This window comes from Octodon degus, unplaced genomic scaffold (assembly GCF_000260255.1).
Source record: "Octodon degus isolate 3935 unplaced genomic scaffold, OctDeg1.0 scaffold00117, whole genome shotgun sequence".
NCBI classification, from domain to species: domain Eukaryota; kingdom Metazoa; phylum Chordata; class Mammalia; order Rodentia; family Octodontidae; genus Octodon; species Octodon degus.
This window is the reverse complement of record NW_004524693.1, coordinates 8,879,535-8,899,885: the sequence shown is the minus strand read 5'-3', so window position 1 is coordinate 8,899,885 and position 20,351 is coordinate 8,879,535. Positions and strand designations below refer to the sequence as shown.

The 20,351-nt window shown below is 41.3% G+C and overlaps 1 protein-coding gene across 1 annotated transcript; it reads left to right on the top strand.

The window, feature by feature from the left end:
* Positions 1-12,078: 12,078 nt before the first annotated feature.
* On the top strand, positions 12,079-16,782 carry Rtl9 (retrotransposon Gag like 9). Its single transcript, XM_004640055.2, has 2 exons — positions 12,079-16,044; positions 16,666-16,782. Exons 1-2 carry the CDS (start codon positions 12,079-12,081, stop codon positions 16,780-16,782), a joined length of 4,083 nt encoding a protein of 1,360 aa, XP_004640112.2.
* Positions 16,783-20,351: the final 3,569 nt, after the last annotated feature.

Here is a 20,351-nt window from a genome sequence, read left to right as displayed (position 1 = left end):
TTGAAGAGCAGGGTATCCCCGAAGGCAGATGAGGTTTTTGGTAGGCTTGGGGTGAGTGAAAGCACAAAAAGGTTTGCCAAACTAAGAAGCAGTTCTGGGGGTGGGGGAGTGTTGTCAGAAATTCTGCTAATGCCATGGACTTGCTTATACCCAAGTCAGATAATGATGGCCATTCTAGGCCTTACTTTCTTTCCCCCCTCCCCAAATGATAAAAGGAACGCCATTGAACCCCGGTACTTACGGTAAGTGCAGAAGATTTTAGAACAGCAAAATGGAGCTTACAGGCTCCTGAATGCATGCCGAGTCAGTTGCATCAGATTTAGAAGTGATGATCATATGAATAAAATGTTCAAAAAATTTTGTCTTCCCTATCCTTTCTCCCCACTTTTTCTTCTCAGCCTGTATTCCAAACTCAGAGCGTCCCCTGGGATGTTTTGCATCCTGCCAGGCTGCCTAATACCTCACTGCCCCTTACCACAAGGTGCTGGCAACCACACTGCCTTGTTGAGCCTCTGGCCTGGCGGCAAGGTAGTCAGTCAGTCAGGCCCCCGGGATTAGATTGACAGGAGAAACTGTCCTCCAAACAGTCAGCTCAGACAAAAAGAGAGAGAGCAAGCCAACCCCCCAAAAAGTCCAGGATAGAGAGCTCCAGGTCCTTAGCATGTTTCTGGCGTATTCCGAAAGTGGCATATACAGCAGAGAAAGTGTCCCAAAATAGCTCAGGCTGCCAATGCCTCGCTGAAACCTGAGAAAGAATTGCTGAATTCAAAGATCTGGGTCGCTGTGGGTGTGTGATTAAAGTACAGATTTGTTGGTAGCAGGAATTCAAGCCATGAGCTTAGGAGCAACATGAGGTCACCTGGGGTACGGCCTTCCTTCTTATTTTCAACTTGTTTAAGTTGGAGGCGATGTCACAGAGCTTCTCTGTGCTGTGGCAGGGGGCTGGAAAGAGGTCCTAGGGATTCTCTTTTCATTTACAATCTCTGATTCACGAACAATATGAAGAAGTGTTCAGCTTTTTGTATTTGAAACAGGGGAACTTATACTATGCAAAGATGTCTTTAAGATATTGCTTCATGACTGATGAAATTTCCTTTCCAGTAGATTTTTCATTTCTTTTGGCCTTTGGCATAAGCAAATGTCAGCTTCCTAAAAATCAACAGAGAATAGCAAATGGTTGGGTCTCTGTGATTTTACTTGGGATTTAAGAAATCACTCCTCCCTAGCTTCTGACTGGATGGTACCTTCACATTACTACCTATGGTACTGCAAATGTTGAGGTTCACTCAAACATGCTGTCTCATTTTTATATTTGCTGAGATTTTGGGAAGCTCTCCTTTTATCAGGTTTATTGAAAACTTGAGGACTGTCTTCTCAGAGTGAGGGCCAGTATATAGAAAGGTCAGCATATGTCATTCTTGAACTGACCCTAAGGTTTCAGAAGACAAAGTATAGAATTTAGTTTCTGGTTATAGCTCTGCTTGTGTTTTGGTGTGTGAATTTGATTAGCTTAGTTCTTCTGAGGTCCTTTTTTTTTGTGGAACCAGGGATTGAACTCAGGCCCTTGCACTTGCCAGGGAAGCAGTTATTCCACTGAGCCATCTCCCTGACCCTGATTAGCTTAGTTCTTTTTTTTTTTAATTTTTTTAATTTATTTGTGTGTGTGTGTGTGTGTGTGTGTGTGTGTGTGTGTGGCCAGCTCAGCCCACCAGGGGGCGGGGCTGGCTGGCATGTGGTGCTGGGGGATTGAACCACGGTCCCTGTGCTTTGCTAAGCTTGTTCTAAGTAGGTGCTTTAGACGACTGAGCCATCTCACCAGCCCTTAGCTTAGTTCTTGAGCCTTGATTTCTTTTTCTGTTCAAAAGAAGAAAAAAATTCCCACTCTAACAAGATTAATGCAAAGAGTCAAACAAATACTAGTAAGGGTAGAATTGGTCACTGACAATAAATGGTAATGTTATTCAACCTTTCACTGGACCCTGACCACTAGCCACTATCTGCATTGAGAGGTAGTCCAGTAAAAATGGTCAAAATTGTCTAAGGGTCAAGATTATTCCTGCTTTTAAACTGTGGGACCTTGGGAAAATTACTGAATGTTTAGTAGTGCAGTTTTCCCACTGGTCAATTAGTTATAAAAGCTAATAATAATAATAATAATAATAATAATAATACAGGTCTATAATCCCGTATCTGAAATCAGTAGAGATGAACATGTTTTAGAGTTCAAAATGTTTGGTCTTTTAAGAAGTAATACAGAGCATATAATGTATATTTTCTAATACCCCTTAATGGGGCAACAACCTCTGAAAACACGATAATATTTCTAAGTGAGATAAATGAATAGTTTTGTGTCAGTTGAGGTCCAATTTCACCATGAAGTGTGAACTTACCACAAAATTTAAGTTCTCAGGAACTTTGGGATATCAGAGAAGTGATTTGTAGGGAACTGTAGATGAAGAAACAAGTGAGTAAGTACTTAGTGCTTGTCATGTGCCTGGCATTGTTCTAAATATGAGTGTATTTATTTAATTGGTCCAATAAACCAATGAGATAAGGAAATTATCATTATTAGCCTTCCCACCTATATTTTACAGATGAGGAAACTGAGTTTCAGAGAGGTTAAATTATTATTATTATTATTATTATTATTATTGCAGAACTGGGGATTGAACTCAGGCTCTTGCCCTTGCCAGGGAAGCACTTATTCCACTGAGCCATCTCCCCAGCCCCTGAGGTTAAATTATTTGACCAGAGTCTTCAAAGCCTATGAAGAGCAGTTCTAGGACTTCAGTTCAGACTTCACAATCTGCTCTAATCACTCTCTCTACTTAAGCCATGAGGTTACACACAGTGGAGTTTCAGATGCCTGCAGAGGCCACATAGGTCACTGGGAGAAGTAAAAGTGGCTGCACGAATACCATGAGCATGTGCCAGTTGACAGGAAACAGCCTACTCAGTGCTAGCTGACTAGTGCCACATTGGAATGATGTAAGTGTCTGTATTCCCCAGAGAAGCCAGCTCCAGCTTTTTATATGAAATCTCCTGACTTAAAAATATTACAACTTATTTGAAAATGTTAAAAACATTGCATGGGTCAAATACAATCTGTCTACAGTCTAGATCTAGCCTACGCTGCCAGGTTGAAGGCTCTGCAATGAAGAAATAGATGTGAAGCTGCTTTGGAAACGTAAAAATGTGTTCTAGGTACACAAAGTCACATTTTTCCCTCTTAACTGTGGTCCAGTTTTTTTAAAACTGGTGCTCCTGGGCTGATGGAGATGAAGTCAGAACTAAATAGAGACTTCAGTGAACTTGAAGACTTCATTCCTTTGGCAGGCTGGATAAATGAGAAGCCTAGGTGTACTGGATGGGCTAAGCCTCAGAATTCCTGCCAAACCCACAGGCTCCTTAGGAGTTTCCATCCACAGATCCATCCCAGCATATTAGCATTTTTTTAATAAACAGGTGGTCATGTTTGGTATCACGTGATCCTGCTTTCCCCAGGCAGGAGTGCAAGGAACCAGAAGAAAACATCTGATTCTTAAGCAGTCACTCTAAGCTGGCACACAGCCTTTGATGGAATATAGGATGAGAACTTTGCTCAAGGAGTGGGATACTCTCAGGTTTTCTTCTCAAATTGTTTTAATCACTCACTGTCCAGTAGTTCCATATAAACTGCAGATTTTTCCCCCCTATATCTGAAAAGTGATGCTGGGGATTTGATAAGGATTGCATGGAAAGTGGTATTGCTTTGGGTAGCTGTTTAAACAAAATTAACTTTTCTAGCCTAGGAAGATGGGCTTTCCTACCATTTTTGTGTGTAATTTTCAGTTTTTTTTCAGCCATGTTTATAGTTTTCAGTGTAAAAATCTTTCACTTCCTTGATTAGTGATTCTGAAGTATTTTATTTTTTAATGGTATCATTGTATTTTGTTTTCAGATAGACTATCACTGGTATAAAGAAATGTAACTGAATAAAAAATTGAAAATCTGAAACCAGAGACCATAACTGTCTTGTTAACACTAATATGTTGGCCATAATTAGTAGGATTTAATGAACTATGGAATAAATAATTGTATAAAATATTGATAATGTTTTTAAAATAATAAAACTATCAAAATTAAATGGTACATAATTAAAAAATGGGTAACAAAAAATTATAGTGCACTAAAGTTGTACGAAAGAGTCACATTCACAGAGAGTTTAAAAATCAGACTAGAAAGAATGAGCAGTTTGGCAAGAGGAGCAGAAACTGAACACAGACAAGGAAGACAGCAGAGGCCACGAATAAGCAGGGGCAGAAGAGATCCCTGAGGTGCTCCTAGGTGCCAGGTATTTACACATGTTTCATTTAAAGCTTTCAAAGAGCCTATGAGTTATGTACCGCGATTCTCCCTGTTATGTACAGATAAAGAAACCAAGGGGAAGTAACTTGAAGTGCTGAGCCTTGAGCCCAGACCTATTTGTTGGTACAATCACAGCATATGATCTCTTAAGCCAGTAGTTCTTAAATCCTAGAGTTTCATACTCATTTAGGCTAAAATGCGTATTTCTGGGCCTCACCCCAGACCTATTGAGTCTGACTTTTTGAAAGTGGAGATGCCCCCCTCAGATCTGCATTTTAGCACTCCTCTTAGGGGGTCCACGAATTAGGGGCTTCCCAGCACATTTTTGCTTCGAGAAACAGTTTTAGAAGGTATGGCAAGGAGTGTGGACTGCTTTGTAATCACCTTCAGAAACATGGGCAATGTCATTAGTTTATAGGCAAATTTCAATTTGAAGTCTTTGGGAAGTGAAGTTAGTTGAGACATAAGAGAGCAGCAGTTTGTCACCTTTGCTCAGTTTTGGACTCTTTTGCCTTTAGGGAATCTACCCTGGAAAGATAAATAATAGTCTGAAGGTTGCTTTGAGATCCTCAAATCAGAAGCAATTTCCTGGTCCAAATGCTTAAGGGCACCAGGCACTTATTCCTACAAGGGAGCTGTTTGGTTTAAGGGGTGACACAGGTCAAATGGATCCACTATTCGCACCTAGGTGTGGGGGTCTGGAGTCCCTACTTGGAGACTTTGGTTTCTCTCACTGCATTCCTGTGGATACTTTCTTTATCTATGTTAATGTTCTCACTTAGGATAAAGTCAAACTCCATTCTTCTCTCTGCAGCCAGGAAGATTTTCTATCTCATAGGTATCTGATCTTACCTCTGTGGATGTTTTAAGTCTGAGTGATTCCTTAAAGCAGAACCTTGGACAAGTTCCCATCCTCTAGGAAAATCACAGCAGTCCTCCATGCAAGGAGAAAGTCCAACTACCTCATCAGTGTGAAAAGTGTACTTCATTTAAAGCACCATTCTTCTGAGATCATTTTCTCTTTCTCTTCCTATTTAAAAGAAAATCCTTTCTTTTGAAGAAATGATAGTTAGGGATTGCTGTTTTGTTTCGTAACACTGACACACAGTGTCAGCCCCTCAATATTTGGGCTTGTGAAAGCTGCAAATCTGGGAACATGGTCTTTCAGAATTCAGTTAGTACCTCTAAGGTACTATTGTTACTTTTATTCTAAGTGCTTATAAATTTCCTGCTTTATAATGTGATGTGCAATCTCCCCCAAGGACTGACATCAAGCTTACAGCTCTGGAGTTTACAGTATACTGGTCTGTAGTTTCCTTATTTAAGAAAATTGGTACACTGCCCATTTTCAGTCCTCTGCTATCCCTCCTGTTCTTCGCAATTTCACAGATCCTTCAGGACAGCACCCACTGCAAAGCAGTTCTGTTTGTTCTTCTTATAATGTTCTTTTCCCTATAGAGTTGGACATGCATATACATGTAGTTTGGGGAATTTGCAGCACATCCAATGAAAGCATAATTCCCAACTAACAGTCAAATCCTTTTCTTTGGAGCTACCCAGAACACACCTACCCTCTTTTCCATATGACAGCCCTTCAGAGACTTGAATACAGTGTGTGACTCTCCTGCGAGTTAAGAGTACTGGCTGAGTCAGACTGACCTGAGTGACAAGCCCAGCATCATTCCCTCTCAGCTGTGAGAGCCAAGGTAAGTTACTGAATTTTAATTTCTCTCTACTTCAGTTCTTTAGCTGATTTATAAAACAGGGCAATCCTCATTTCATTTGTGTACTATGCAATGAAATAATAGAATGTACATAAAATGTTTAACACATTACCTGGTGTATAAACACTCAGTAAATGCTAGTTGCCTCTCCCCTTTAGCTGCAAAGACCCGGGTGGCTAATTTCAGTGTCAGTGCTATTGAGGAACAACAAAGTGGGGGATGTTTCATCTCCTTTGAAGGATTGTGAGGGGCAGAGCACCCAAATTAGTACAGGTATTCCTTGATCCTTAGGTTGTCTGTTTTCAGTTATCTGGGTGCCTGTTTGCTAGGGCTCTAGGAGAAGATGTTGTTAAGAACCTAGGGAAAAGCTTATTTTCAAAAGCTGGAAAGCCATTTGTTGATCTATTGAATGGTCTCTTGCTTATTCTTATTTCTCTAAGCAGCTGGCTATGCAATCTCCCCAATTCAATTATCTTTTGTGAGGCGACAGGAGCACAACACCTCCTAGCTGCATTGATTAGCACAGACTAGGTGGCATGTGGGAGACATGAGAGACTCTAAGCTGCAGCTTCTGGGCTTTTTCTCCCTTAGAAAGTCTTCCTTCTCTTGTGCTCCTCGAGGCTCTGGCTCTAATAAAACAAGTCTATGCACCACATGGGGTAAGCAGGCGAGAGCTCTCTTTCAGTAGCCCACTTAGAGCAGGCTGATGAAAATGGGAAACGTGGGCCAGACCTTGGAAGCCTGGAGTGATCAGTGCCAGCATGGTTTCCTATTTGCAGCTTTTGCAGGGGGGTGGGGGGCAGCGGGGATCAAACTCAGGACCTTGCGCTTGCCAGGCAAGCACTTACTCCACTGAGCTATATCCCTAGCCCCTGTTTGTAGCTTTTTACAGATACTGGATTTTGAAAGTAATTGCATGATATAAACTCTGAATGCTATTGCATTTAGGCAAAGTTTGGAGACAAACACAACTGTGAACAGAAAAAGGAATGTGACTTGTGGGCAGGGGTGTGGGATAGTCTTGGGACTTTAGTTTTATCTGTATGGAGGATTTCAAGTATTTTAATATTCTGAGGATACATTCCTAGATATATTGTACAATTACTAAACACAGATAAGTTAGAAGAAATAAGGAATCATGTTTAAACAAATAAAACAGGAACAAAATGAAAGTAACACTGGAGACCCTTTTTTTTGAAATCACTTGTGACCTAAGATGCAAATGGAACCTTTAAGTCTGTGGCTTAGATGAGGGTATGCAGGGATCCCTAGTGACAGCTTTCAGGAAGACCTTGTAAAGAGTTAGATACAGCGCCACCAAGAGTCATGTTTTCTTAAAAAAACAAAACAAAAAAACCCCAATCTTTTATTGCACTTGGAGAGACAGCTCAGCAGTGTAAGCAACTTCCTGGCAAGCACAAGGTCATGAGGTCGATCCCTGATGCCAAAAAAAGAAAAAAAAAACTTTTATGTTTTTCTTTTTATGAAAGTATGCTGTGCCAATTATGGAGAAATGAGAACATATGCATAAATAAAATGAAACAAAAATTCCTTCTACCAGATAGCTAAGTGCATTAAAGGGCCTGCTTAGGCAGATGCAGGGACCAGGGTTCAATCACTGGCTTGCTGTGCCAGCCCTGCCCCTGGAGTGCACTGAGGCACCAATTGACAAAGTTCGATCTGTGTAATAAGAACCTGTACTAAATATGTAGAATAAATAAAACATAAAAATAAAAAAATAAATGAAAATCCCTTCTAATCCCACCATTCAGGTGTGGTTGCTGTGAAAAAAATACTTTATTGTTTCCTTGCAAAATATACACATTTATTTTGTAAAAAACTATAAATTATGCCCATACTAAAATTTATTTTACAGTGGCTATATTAGTGGCTGTGATAATTGTATCAGATTTCATTTTAATCATTAAACAAATTGTATTCCAGCATCAGGCGTTTAGGTTTGAAACTTTTTGGAAATTGGAAACTGTGTGACATTAGGAAAGCTAGTTAACTTTTTTATCCTTCTCGTTTTTCATCTGGAAAATGAAAGTTATAACAACAACTACCTCAGAAGGATGTTGTGAGTATCAAATGAGATACTGTAAACAAAGCACTTAGGGTAGAGCCTGACACTGTAAATGCTAGCTGTAATTATTAATAAGATTTGTAATATTTAATAATTTGTAATTATTAATAAGATTTGTAATAGTTGTTATGAACACATTAGTAGCTTGAATTTTCTGTGAATAACTTCTAGGATCTGGGGAAAAACAACTGGAACATTATTTTTTTTGTGTTTGTTCTTGTGTATTGAACACAGAGCCTTGTGTGCGTTAGGCAAGTGCTCTGCTATTGACGCATGTTCCTAGCCTGGGAATGTTTCCTTTTGTAAAAATTAATTTTATTGAGAAACAGCAATGAAACAGTTTCAAAACTGATTAATAGGAGAGTTTCAATAATTAATACATTACATATTGTTGTCTTCGTAGTGGTTATCCATAGTACAAGATGCAGACATGATATCCTGTCCAAACACTCTTAGTACAAATCTTTCTTCTCATTGAATTAAGAGAAAGCTGTATATTTATCCTAACTATTCTGTATATACAGATACAAAATGGTCCTTCATTTGTATCCCTTTTTTGTTTAGTTTTGTCAGAGAAGGGTATTCCACTGTCATTTAAATATTGTAGGTGCGTTAGGAATGTTTCCTTTTGAATAGTGTATTCTGTAGTGTGTTCTGAAGTCAGACAGAGCTGCATGCATTTGGGTATTTTAGTTCCTCTTATTGAGGCTCAGTTCCCATATCTGTAAATTGAAATGATAATTGTAAGGATCAAGTGAGATTATGCATATGAAGCCCTTAGCACACCCTTTGTGATGTATGCAGAAAGCTTAATCAAGGTTAGTTTGTATTCCTACTAAAACTAGTAGTACCACAGTTTAGCCCTTTATAATAAGAGAGGAATTTCCTTGCTTGAACGGGTGGCACAGACAGAAGCAAGTAGAATGTGTTATGTTTCTAATCACTTAACTACAAAGAGAGAAAGTGATTTTGGAAGCAGAGTGGCTAAGGCACAAATTCAGGCCTTTCCATTTATTAACTCCTTGTCTTTGAACACACACTTTTCAAAGTCACTTCTTCATTCGTAAAATGGGAACAATGTCAGTGTCCACCTTCTAGGTGCTGCTGGGATGATATAATGCACGCCCTATGCTTGGCCCACATGTTCCATTATGGTTGGTGGCTGATTATGAATTATAGTTAGTTGTTACTTTTGAGGTGTGTAATGACCTGAATGCCCCCTTCCCCAAGTCTCATTCTATATACATGGGTTACTTGAACTTCACCTGAAGACTTTGCCCTGTTTAGAGCTTAGGGATCAATTTTACCATTAAAGTGAATGCAATCTCTACTCTGACCTGCTCTGGTTCTAGAAAACAAACTGTAGCTCCATTTCTAGCCAGTTCTCACTTGGTAGGACTGGTAAGAATTTTTCTTTTAGCTCTTAAAATCCAGAACCATGGTATTGAATCTTAGCCCTGGGCAGGACATTGGTTGTCTAATATCCTATGTCTCTGACAGTGAGGGTGGGTTGCTATTTTTATTACCAATACTGAAGGGCTTTAATTGAAGTGTTTACTCCACAGCCCCTACTGCCCATCCTCTCACATCCTGACTGCCTTGCATCTGAGCTTCTTTGAGTTTTTCCAAATGCTGTATCTTGGATGTCCCCTTAGCCTCTACTGCCCAGTCTCAGCTTCCTGGTCATACCAGTTGCAGTGCCCTGCTTTCAGGGCTCCTGTGTCTTCTTAGATGCAGAGGATACATGTATCTTTCCTGAGTGACAGCCCCTTTAATTCTCATGTCTTTACCTCTGTCAATCTTTTCTCTTTGAGGCAGGCAGCAGAGTGAGCCATAGGGACTGCTAAGAGCACAGAGAAGAGAGGTAAAGTTGTATAGGCCAAGAACCAGCAGGAGCTTCTGGATGACTGTCAAGTTGAAGGTAGCCAGAGACAAATGTCTGAGCCAATATAGAGGCAGGAATCTGGGACCAGAGATCCCGAGATAGCACTAATAAGGTGGGAAGAGTCGAATGAGTGCACTAGTGGATGAGTAGGAGCAGCATGAGGGAGGATAGCTAAGGGAGATTGCAGAGAGTGGTTGCTGCTATCAGTTCATGCTTTAATGAACTGACACAGGATGTAAGTCAAATAGCCAGACTAAAAGGGCTAGAGGTGCAAAAGACACTCAGTCCCACTTCTCAGTAACTGACTAGGTAAGATCTTTCTGAATTTTCTCTATGGGAAGTTGGGGCATGCTTAAGGATTTTTTGGAAGATAGAGGTTCATAATTATTCATTTGACTCATATTTCTCATTGTACCAAATATGAGGGTAACCAGAGTGTTTGTCATAGTCCAATATATTCTTACATTTCAGTTTTGGGTTGCCCAGCTTGAAGACAGAGGGAAGGGTCTTGGTAATGTGACTGAGTAAGGGTGAAAAGTAGATTGGGATGGCATGATGATGCAGAGTGGGGGCTGTGGAGTTCTGTAGAGCTGGGAACCTATGTGAGTGTAGAAACTTTGTCACACTTCTCTGGGCCTGAATTTTCTCCTTTACGAGGTGGAGAAAGAGGACTACCCAAATTTTTTAGTGTTGCTGAGACCAAATGAGATTATGCGGGGAAAGTGCCTACCAGAGTGCTTGCTAGCCAGTGCCTGCTCAAGAAATGGATAATGTTGGTATTTTTATTGGTAGTTTTCTCACTATTGTGGAGGAACAATACCATGGGATTGATGAGTTTTGTGACATTATCCTACAATAGTCACTTTTCTACTTTTGGCATGATCAGACCGTGGGGACATGTCAGTCTTGTGCAATGTCTGCTTTGGTTTCCAAGTCTTGTATCAAAAGGCCATTTCTAGGGCTGCTTCTCAGGTAGACCAGTGCAGTGAGGCTCTGGGTTTGCCCATCCCCATGTCAGCAGAGAAACTTGAATTTTTTCATGCTGTAGACTAGGCTTCTTGTGAGTCCTAATTTAGGATGTCAGAAAACTGATAGAATGCAGCCTTAGGGATGCCGAAGGCTAGGCAACCCCAAGTTAGAAGGGAGAGTCAAAGATATACAGTTTGTGACTGTAACAATGCCTCTGTTTTAGTCCCCAATCCTAGCTAATATGAGCAAGCTGATAACATGGGAATAACAATATCTAATGCATAGGCTATTGTAAGACTAAAGTAGGATAATGCTTGCAAATCTTGGCACACCACAATTTACCTTTCTCCCTTATAGTGGCAGTTTAAAGGTTTGCACAGTTACCTAAATCACTGTGTTATACAGTACTAGGTAAGCGATCAATAATAGTTACAGTGATAGTTGTTATTAATAATGATGATGACAATAAGTAGAATTTTAGTTTGTGGCATATTGTTACCAATCATTGATCACATAAATGTCTTACTTTCCTAAAAAGTACAGCCACAGCCAGCAGAATAATAAAATGGAAATTAGACCACTGGCATAGTGCAATGAGCCCCACGAACAAAGGATTATCCATTTGCAAAGAGCATTCTCATTCCAAGTTCACCAGTACATTGGGTAGTTTAAGTGCTGCTGGAGGGTGGAGCGTAGTTTAGTAGCTCATAGTTCTCACAAGTGGCCAGTAGGTGGCGGTGCTCCCTCATTTGATATGGACCTGCCCTGGCTGTTACCCCATTGCTGTGCTGTGCTGTGCAACAGAGTAATTGGTTTGCAAAGGACAGAGGCAGAACGGTTATTTGCCCCAACTTCAGTCATTCCTTGTGGCACCATCTTCAGTGCCCTATTCCTGACAGCACCCAAAAAGCAGGTCTCTATTGTGAATCATTTATTTCTCAATGTTCTTAATATTGCCTTTTGACCTTTAACCTTGTTTCCTGTTTACAGATTTCCTTGCCACTTAAGCTTCATCAGGATCTCTGATGTCATCACTTTAGGGGCTCCCTCCATTGTATCCTGTGGCCATGGCAGATATGTCAATACCTTTACATTCACTGCAATTCAACAGTATGCTGAGGGAGGAAAATGTGGACCCCCAAAACATGGGGACAACTTTCGCTAGACCAATGACAGAGAATAGAGCAGAGGTCCAAATTCTGCCTTCTCATGTACAGTTGTCTATAGTCTCACCTTCAGCCTCAGACCCAGGGACATCCACACAAATGTCCCCAGACTTTGACACAATGTCCACACTTCTAATGGGAGCAACAAACACTGGAGAATCGTCCTCACCACCAGTGCCAACCTCAGACTCTGAAACACTGTCTCCACTGCCAATGCCAGAGTTAGATTCTGGAACATTGTCCCCACTGCTAATGCCAGCCTCGGATTCTAGGACACCATCCCCAGTGCTAATGCCTGCCTCAGACTCTGGAGCATTGTCCCCATTGTTGTCCATTTCAGACTATGGGTTAATGTCTCCAGGAATGTCAACAATTCCTGACATTGGGACAATGTCTGCTGCGATAATGTCCACAGATTCTGCAGAGCTATTACAATCGGCAGTTACAACTTCATCATTTGGAGAAACGTCTACACCTATAATGAGCACTTCAGCTTCTGAAGCAATGTCTGCACCATTAATGCTTGCCCCAGATCCTGGAGAGATGTCCGCACTCCCAATTCCAGCTATGGATCCTGGAGTCATATCCACAGAACCAACAACAATTCCATGCTCTGAAGAAATGTCCCCATTGCAAATTACAGATGAAGATGCTGAAGCAATGTCCAAAGTACTAATGACTGCCCTAGCCTCTGGAGATTTATCCTCACTGCTCATGTCAGGCACAGACTCTGAAGCAATATCCTCCCTGATAATGTCAGCCTTAGCTTTTGGAGAAACATCAGCACAGTCAGCAAACCCCCAAGACTCTGAGGGAATGTCTGGCTTACTCATGTCAGGCTTAGGCTGTGGAGACATGTCTTCACTACTAACGTCAGCTTCAGGATCTGAATCAATGTCCCCAGCACTGCTGTCCATCCCAGAGGCTGGGCAAGCATCCACATTAACAAAGCCAGCCCCAGACACTGAGGCAGTATCTCTACTGCTACCGACAGACCTAACCTCTACAGAAATGCACACCCAAATGATACCTGCGCCAAGCTGTGAAGGGATGTCCACACAGCTAATACAAAATCTAGACCCTGTAATCATGTCTACTGCACCAGTGAGAGAAACAGTCCCTCCAGTGATGTCCATACTGCCAGTGACAACTTCATATGCAGGAACAGTATCTACACCACTAATAAGAACACAAGCCTCTAGAAATGTGGCTACAGGGCAAAACACAGTCTCAGCCTCTGCAACAATGGCCACACCACTAATGCCAGTCACAAACTCTGGAGAGATGTTCACTGAGAAAATGTCAACTACAGCTTCTAGAGTGATGTCAACACAGTCTATGACTGAAACTTCTGGAACAATGCCCATAGATTTTATGAAGTCAACAGTCAGTGGAGCAATGCCCATGCAGCAAATACAAGCCCAAGATTCTGGCTTGATGTTCACACAACCAGTGGCAGCCACAACATCTGAAACATTGTCTATGCCACAACTGATGGTCTCAGCCTTTGTACCAGTGTCCACACAGCAAAGCAGAACCCCTGTCTCTGGGGGAGTATCTGTATCACAAATGAGAACCACAGACTTAGGATTGACATCTGCACAACAAATGAGAGCCACAGCCTCTGAAGCAATGTCCATTCCACTAATAACAGCCCAAACCTCTGGCTCAGTGTCCCCATTGTTAATGAGAGACACAGCTTTGGGAGTGATATCCATGCCACAAATGAGTGCTCCAGCTTCTGGAACATTGTCCAAGCCACTAATGATATCCAAACCTTCTGGAACAGTGTTTATGCAGCAAATGACAACTTCAGCTTCTAGAGAAATGTCTTCAGTGCTAATGAGGGATGCAACGTCTGGCGCTCTATCCTTGCCACAAATGACAGACACAGCCTCAGAAGGGTTGTCCACACTGCTAACAAGAGCCACAGCCTCTGGAGTAATGTCCACACCGCAAACAGCTGCTACAGTATCTGGAGATATGGTCATGCCTCTATTGAGAGCCTCAGGCTCTGAAGGAATTTCCCCATCACTAACGGGAGCCACAGACTCTGGGGAGATGCCCTATCAGCCAACGAGCACCCAAGCTTCTGGAGAGATATCCACATCACTCATGAGATCTGTGATCTCTGGAGGGACACAGATGAGGTCCTGTGCTTCTGGATTGATGCCCACACCACAAGCACGAGCCCCAGATTCCAGAGAGTTGTCACCATTGCTCAAAAAGGCCTCATCATCTGGAGAGAGATCTCTTCCCCTGAGAGTCCTGGCTCCTACAGAAACAGGGACTCCTCCAAGAGTCCCAGTTTATGAAACAATATCTGTTCCACAAGTCACAGCCACAGCCTCTGCAACAACGTCCATGGCACAGATGAAGGCTTCAGTCCCTGGAGCAATGTCCACACCACTAATGACATTTACAGCACCCAAAGGGATGTTGACATCTCAAGTGACATCCACAGCTTCTGGAGGGATGCCTTTGCCACCAATGAGAGCCCCAGCCTCTACAGTGAAGTCCACACCTCAAATGGTCCCAATGCAAGTTCCAGCCTCTGGGGTGATATCCCCACCAAAAGGTAGAGCACCGGCCTCTGGAACTATGTTCATACCACTAAGGACTGTCACAGACTGTGGAGCTGTGTCTGCAGAGCTAGTGAGAGCTCCAGCCTCTGGAAAGATGCCTACTGCAAAAACGACAGTCATGGCCTCTGGAGGGATGTCCAACCCATTAATGAAAACCATACCCTCTGGAACAATGCCCATGCCTTTGATGTCAGCCATTGTTTCTGGAGAGACGTCTAAGCCAGTGATGAAAACCATGGCCCCTGGAGCAATGCCAACAGTGAAAACCAAAGTCGTAAGCTATAGATCTGTGTCCTTGCCACAAAAGAAGAACAGAGCTTCTGCAGGAATAACTAAGTCACCAAGGACAGTATCAACTTCTGCAACAATGTCTACACCACTAATGAGCTCCACTGCCTCTAGAGGTACAACCGTGCCACAAATGACCTCTGGAGTGATGTCCACATCACTCACGAGGGCCCCAGACCCTGGAGCCATGACCACACCACAAACAGCCTTTAGAATAATGCCTACCTTGGAAAGCAAAGCCACAGACTCAGGAGAGGCATGTACCTCACATATTAACATAAAGGATTCTGGATCGAGGGCTATACCATGCATGACTGCCAGAAGCTCTGAACCAACAAACCCACCACCAAAGGAAGGGTCATCCTTTGGAATGTTGACTCCAGGACTTTGTTACCTCTTAGAGCAGCAGGAGGCAGTCCGAGCTTCATGCTCAGGGGAGGAGAAGATGGACATTGATGAGGAGAAGCAAATGAGGAGATTTTTGGATGATTCAGAGAAAATGGCATTTCTGGTGTCACTTCATCTAGGTGCAGCAGAGAGATGGTCCATCTTGCAGATGGAAGTGGGAAACTCTGTCTCAGATGAAAATAAATCATTCATGAGAAGAGCACAAGGTTTATATGACTCCCTATCTGAAGTAGACACCCTCAGTTCCATTCTTTGCCATCCCAAGCAGGGCAAGAAGTCAGTCAGGCAGTATGCCACTGACTTCCTGCTGCTGGCCCGGCATTTGTCTTGGTCTGATGCCATTCTACAGGCCAGGTTTTTGGAGGGACTTTCAGAAGCTGTTACAACCAAAATGGGTCAGGTCTTCCTGAACGTGGCTGGTAGCCTAAAAGAACTGATAGACAGAGCACTCTACATAGAATGCCAGCTGGCAAAGGAAATGGGCTCCTCAAGCAAATCAAGCCAGGTTCTGCCAACAACAGCCTGCAAGCGGAATAACGAGGATGCCATGGAGAATGAACTGAGCTCTCAGCAGAAGACTGAGGAGGTAATGATGGGGAAACAGATGCAAAGTCTTAGAGGTGAAAAATAAGGTAATGATAGGAAATACATTCTGCTCTTTTGAATGGAACTAAGGAAGCAGCAAGAGGGAGAAATTACACCCCAAGACAGTACAATTCTACCCGAAGTTTTATCAGTAAGTGTGAGTATGCAGTTAGGACATATTAGCTATTTTCAGGAGTGGTATGCAATTTCAGATACTGAGATCTCAACTGGTATAATTAAAGCAGTAAGCCTTCTGCTGTGTAGCAGAGCTATTATGTACTCAATCCCATCTCTCTACTTACTGCAAGTCCATCCAAATCTAAGGGAAGGGGTGTATTCTCTTAGCGTAGTGGTGGTGAACCTATGGCATGCAAGCCTCAACTGGCTATTATGATTGAAAGCTTTAAAAAGTTTGCCATCACTGTCTTATAAGTAGATCCTAGACATAGCCATGAATATTATGAACTCAGGCCACTAGGGGATTTGGTTAGGCTCAGTCATGCTTTATAGAAATAAATTAGGTAAGTTCTCTGATCTGCTAAGTGACCAAATTTAACCAGGTAGAATGTCTTTTTTCATAGGAAGTGTGGTTCTTACTTCTGGTGTTTTTTCTTAGTCCCAGTATCATCATGTTCCCAAACGCTGTTACTACCTGAAAGAGCACAGAGATCCCCAAAAGGATCTTTACAACCACCTTCGACAGAGCAGAGACCATCGGAAGACCTCCAACAACAAGTAATGCTCCCCAGACTCTTATGATATCTGACTTGGCTGCTAGCTTGAAGACTGGCTCCTGGATCCATACCATTAAGCTATATCATAAACTTCATTGGCTTTACCCTCCAACCTGCCCATCCAGGCACATTCCCCCTCATCCCCCACTTGGCTACCTCAACCTTGTCTATCATGCACATGCCTGTGTCCTGCTTCAATAGTGAGAGTGTGAACTGTAAGAATGTATGTATGGTGTATGAGGTTCAGAACTCCCATCATCATCAAGTTCAGTTCTTGTTGTTGGTCCAGAAAGAAGTCTAGGCAGGAGAAATCATTCCCTACCTCAGAAACACTTGCCATGTGTCTTGCCATATATCATCAGGCAAACTTGAGAAAACCCTAATCTCACTCTACCTGGAAGGAGAGCCTACAAAGAGAGAGATATATATTCCTATACCAACTTTTAAACCAGTAGACTTGCCATAATGTGCCCCTCCTTATAGCACCTAAAATGTGTCTACAGGGCCTATGCCCTGCTGTAGTTTCCACCTTGAATCACTCATTTTGACCAATAATAATAATAATAATAATAATAATAATAATTGTGATAGTAATAGCTAACAGTTATTGATAATGTACCATGTGACAGGTGCTGGGCTAAATTCCTTACAAGCACCATTTAATTACACTGTTAAGAGTGAGCTAACTTGTTCCTGTGTTGTTAGCTTTTGATCTCTTGATGGATTATTTATGACCTTTGTCTTGTCCTTCAGTGTGGAATCTCTAGCTCTTATCCCTGGTGATGCCTCAGCTGTTAATTACTCTCACTCTCTTTGGCTGTTGTGCTTTGAGTGGCCATCACTCTTGACAAACTGTCTCTAAGCGGGCATAGATAGTTAGAACATAATATGCTCATTGCTCAATGTTTACTTCCAGGTGGTAGAATTATGGGTATTTTTTTTCTTTCTACTTCTCTATGCTTTCCAGTTTCTCTACAGTAAACTTGTACTACATTTGTAATCATAAAAGGAAATAAAATTCATTTATGAATAAAATAAACTGATTATTAGAATTTGATTTATTGAGTGCATTCAGCTAATGTTTATTATCTAACATGTGTCAGCCATTGTTTGGGAGACAAACATATAAGATCCTTGCTCATATGAAAATGCCTCCAAATTAAGGGGAGGAGAGACAGACAATCCACAAAACATACTTAAATCAAATTGAAATTGTGAAGAAATACGATATTAGGAAATTTGATACAAATACTGATTTATTTATTCAATAATAGTACATATAATTGGGTCCTTGAATATCTTTTGAAAACATAATTGGAGACATTTTAGAACTCTAACTTGGCAACTGATTGGAAGAAGGGTGGAGGAAAAGGTCAGAGGTAACTCATCCCCCACTACAAGTCTGGGTGGCTGGCTGGCCAGAGGATACAATCCAGGGCAGTAGCAGTGAGGGGGAAAGTACAGTGTTAGAGCCCAAACTGCCTCTGGAGACTGAACCCTACTGTTCCACTACCCCTAATAGTGAGATGCCAGGAAAAGAAAACTCACCTTGCAGGAAAGCAAAGATTGACAGAAAAATGGGCAGCATCTTGGTACTGTACATGTGACTCTGGCTCTGGAGGCTCCCTGCAGCTGCTTCCATTACCTATGCTGATGCCTCTAGGAGAAGAGGGGAAGATAAACTGGGCAGCACAAATTTCAAGTGGGGCTAACAGCTGGCCAGGAGTCCGTATTTTCCTCCTCTACTTGGTGCTCTTGGCTCACATCTGACTCAACCCAGGCCCAAATGGAGTGCAAAATTCCATGTACTGCTAGGATTGCTCTTCAGAAAAAACACTGTCCAGTTTTCTCTCTACAGCAAAAGAAATTGTTGATCATAGAAACCACCACTCATATTTAGAAAATTTACACAGAAATGAAAATGGTTTAAAAATAGTACTGATTTTCTTATAGACATGATAAAAAACAATAGTAATAACCTGTTTTGCCCCAGTCACTCATCTTCCTTTTTGCTTTTGCCCCTCCTCCCCTGCGAACTAGTATTACTAGAGACAAGTGGAACAAATGAGGCACAAACATACTCAGTCAGAAGACTGTCCCTATCCTACCCTTTGTAAAGGTTATACTTAGTATTGCTTTAGGAGCTATTCAGCATTCAGGTAGACCTGGGCCATCACTTACTCAAGTACTTATTATTAAAGAGAATACAAAATAGTCATCCCCCTAAACATGAGAAATGATGCAGAACTTCACCAAACAAATCAATAGGAATTCAGCAGTGGTTGCTATGTTGCATGATAATTTTGTCTGTAGGAAAAGGTGTTTCAGTATTTGACAGGCTTGCTAACCCATGGGTAAAACAAAGTCTTATAAAGCAGGAGGAACTCAGATGTTTCTAACTCTTGTTCCCACCTGTTTATTACAATACCTTAATCACTTGATGGTTTCCCCCAGGACACTGAAAATACCAGCAGTTTCACATGCTCTAAAATACTCCTTCTGTGTTCTTCTTCGACTCTTTATTTTAAAAAAAGTTTTAATTATAAACAGATAGCAATGAGACAGTTTCAAATCTAATTGGAAGTACAGTTTCAACAAATAATACACTGCATATATTCTTGTGTACCTATGGTCACTCCTAAGTATATATTGTTTGTTTTGGTTTTTTCAGATTGAAAAAAAGTTTTAATTTTTATAATTAATTTTATACACTTTATATATGCATAAGGATAACATTCTTCAAAGGTAGTTTGTACCTCTACATGGTATATATTAATTCTTTTTTTCCTCAATCCCCTCTTTCTTCAGCTCCCTTTCCCCTCTTTACTTACAATAGCTTTGTTTTCACTTTTCCTTCTATTGGCTCTTTTCTGTTCCTTTCTTTCCCTCTGCTTAGTTCCTCTTCTCATTTAAACATTTTTCTTTCTGCTTTTCTGTATCATATATTTTGGTCCTTATTTACACTTTTGGTTTCTCATACCAAAGAAATAATGTGACATTTAAACATGTGTGCCCATTTTATTTCAATGGAATGGTCTCAAGGTGCATCCATTTACCTAGAAATTTCTCAAGTTTATGTGTTTTTATGGCATAGTAGTACTCCATCTTATAAAAAGAAGCACATCTTTTATCCATCCATTCATCCACTGATGGACATATGGTCTGTTTGCAAGATTTAGCTATTACAAAGTTGCTGCTATAAACATGAGTGTGCATATATTATTGTGGTATGATGCTTTTAATTCATCAGAGAAAATACCTAGAAATGAGATAGCTTGGTCAAATGGAACCCCTTGTTTTTTGTTTTTTTGTTTTTTTTGTTTTTGAGAAGTTGCCACACTGATTTCCATAGTGGTTGCACCAGTCTGCACGCCTACCAACAGTGGACAAGGGTTACATTGTTCCAACAACACCACCAGCATTTGCTACTGACTGATTTTTGATGACAGCCTTTCTTTCTGGGGTGAGACAGAATTACAGTGTAGTTTGAATCTGCATTTCACAAATGACTAGTGTGATATGGAACATGTTTTCATATGTTTATTTACTGTTGATACTTTTTTACCTGAGAAGT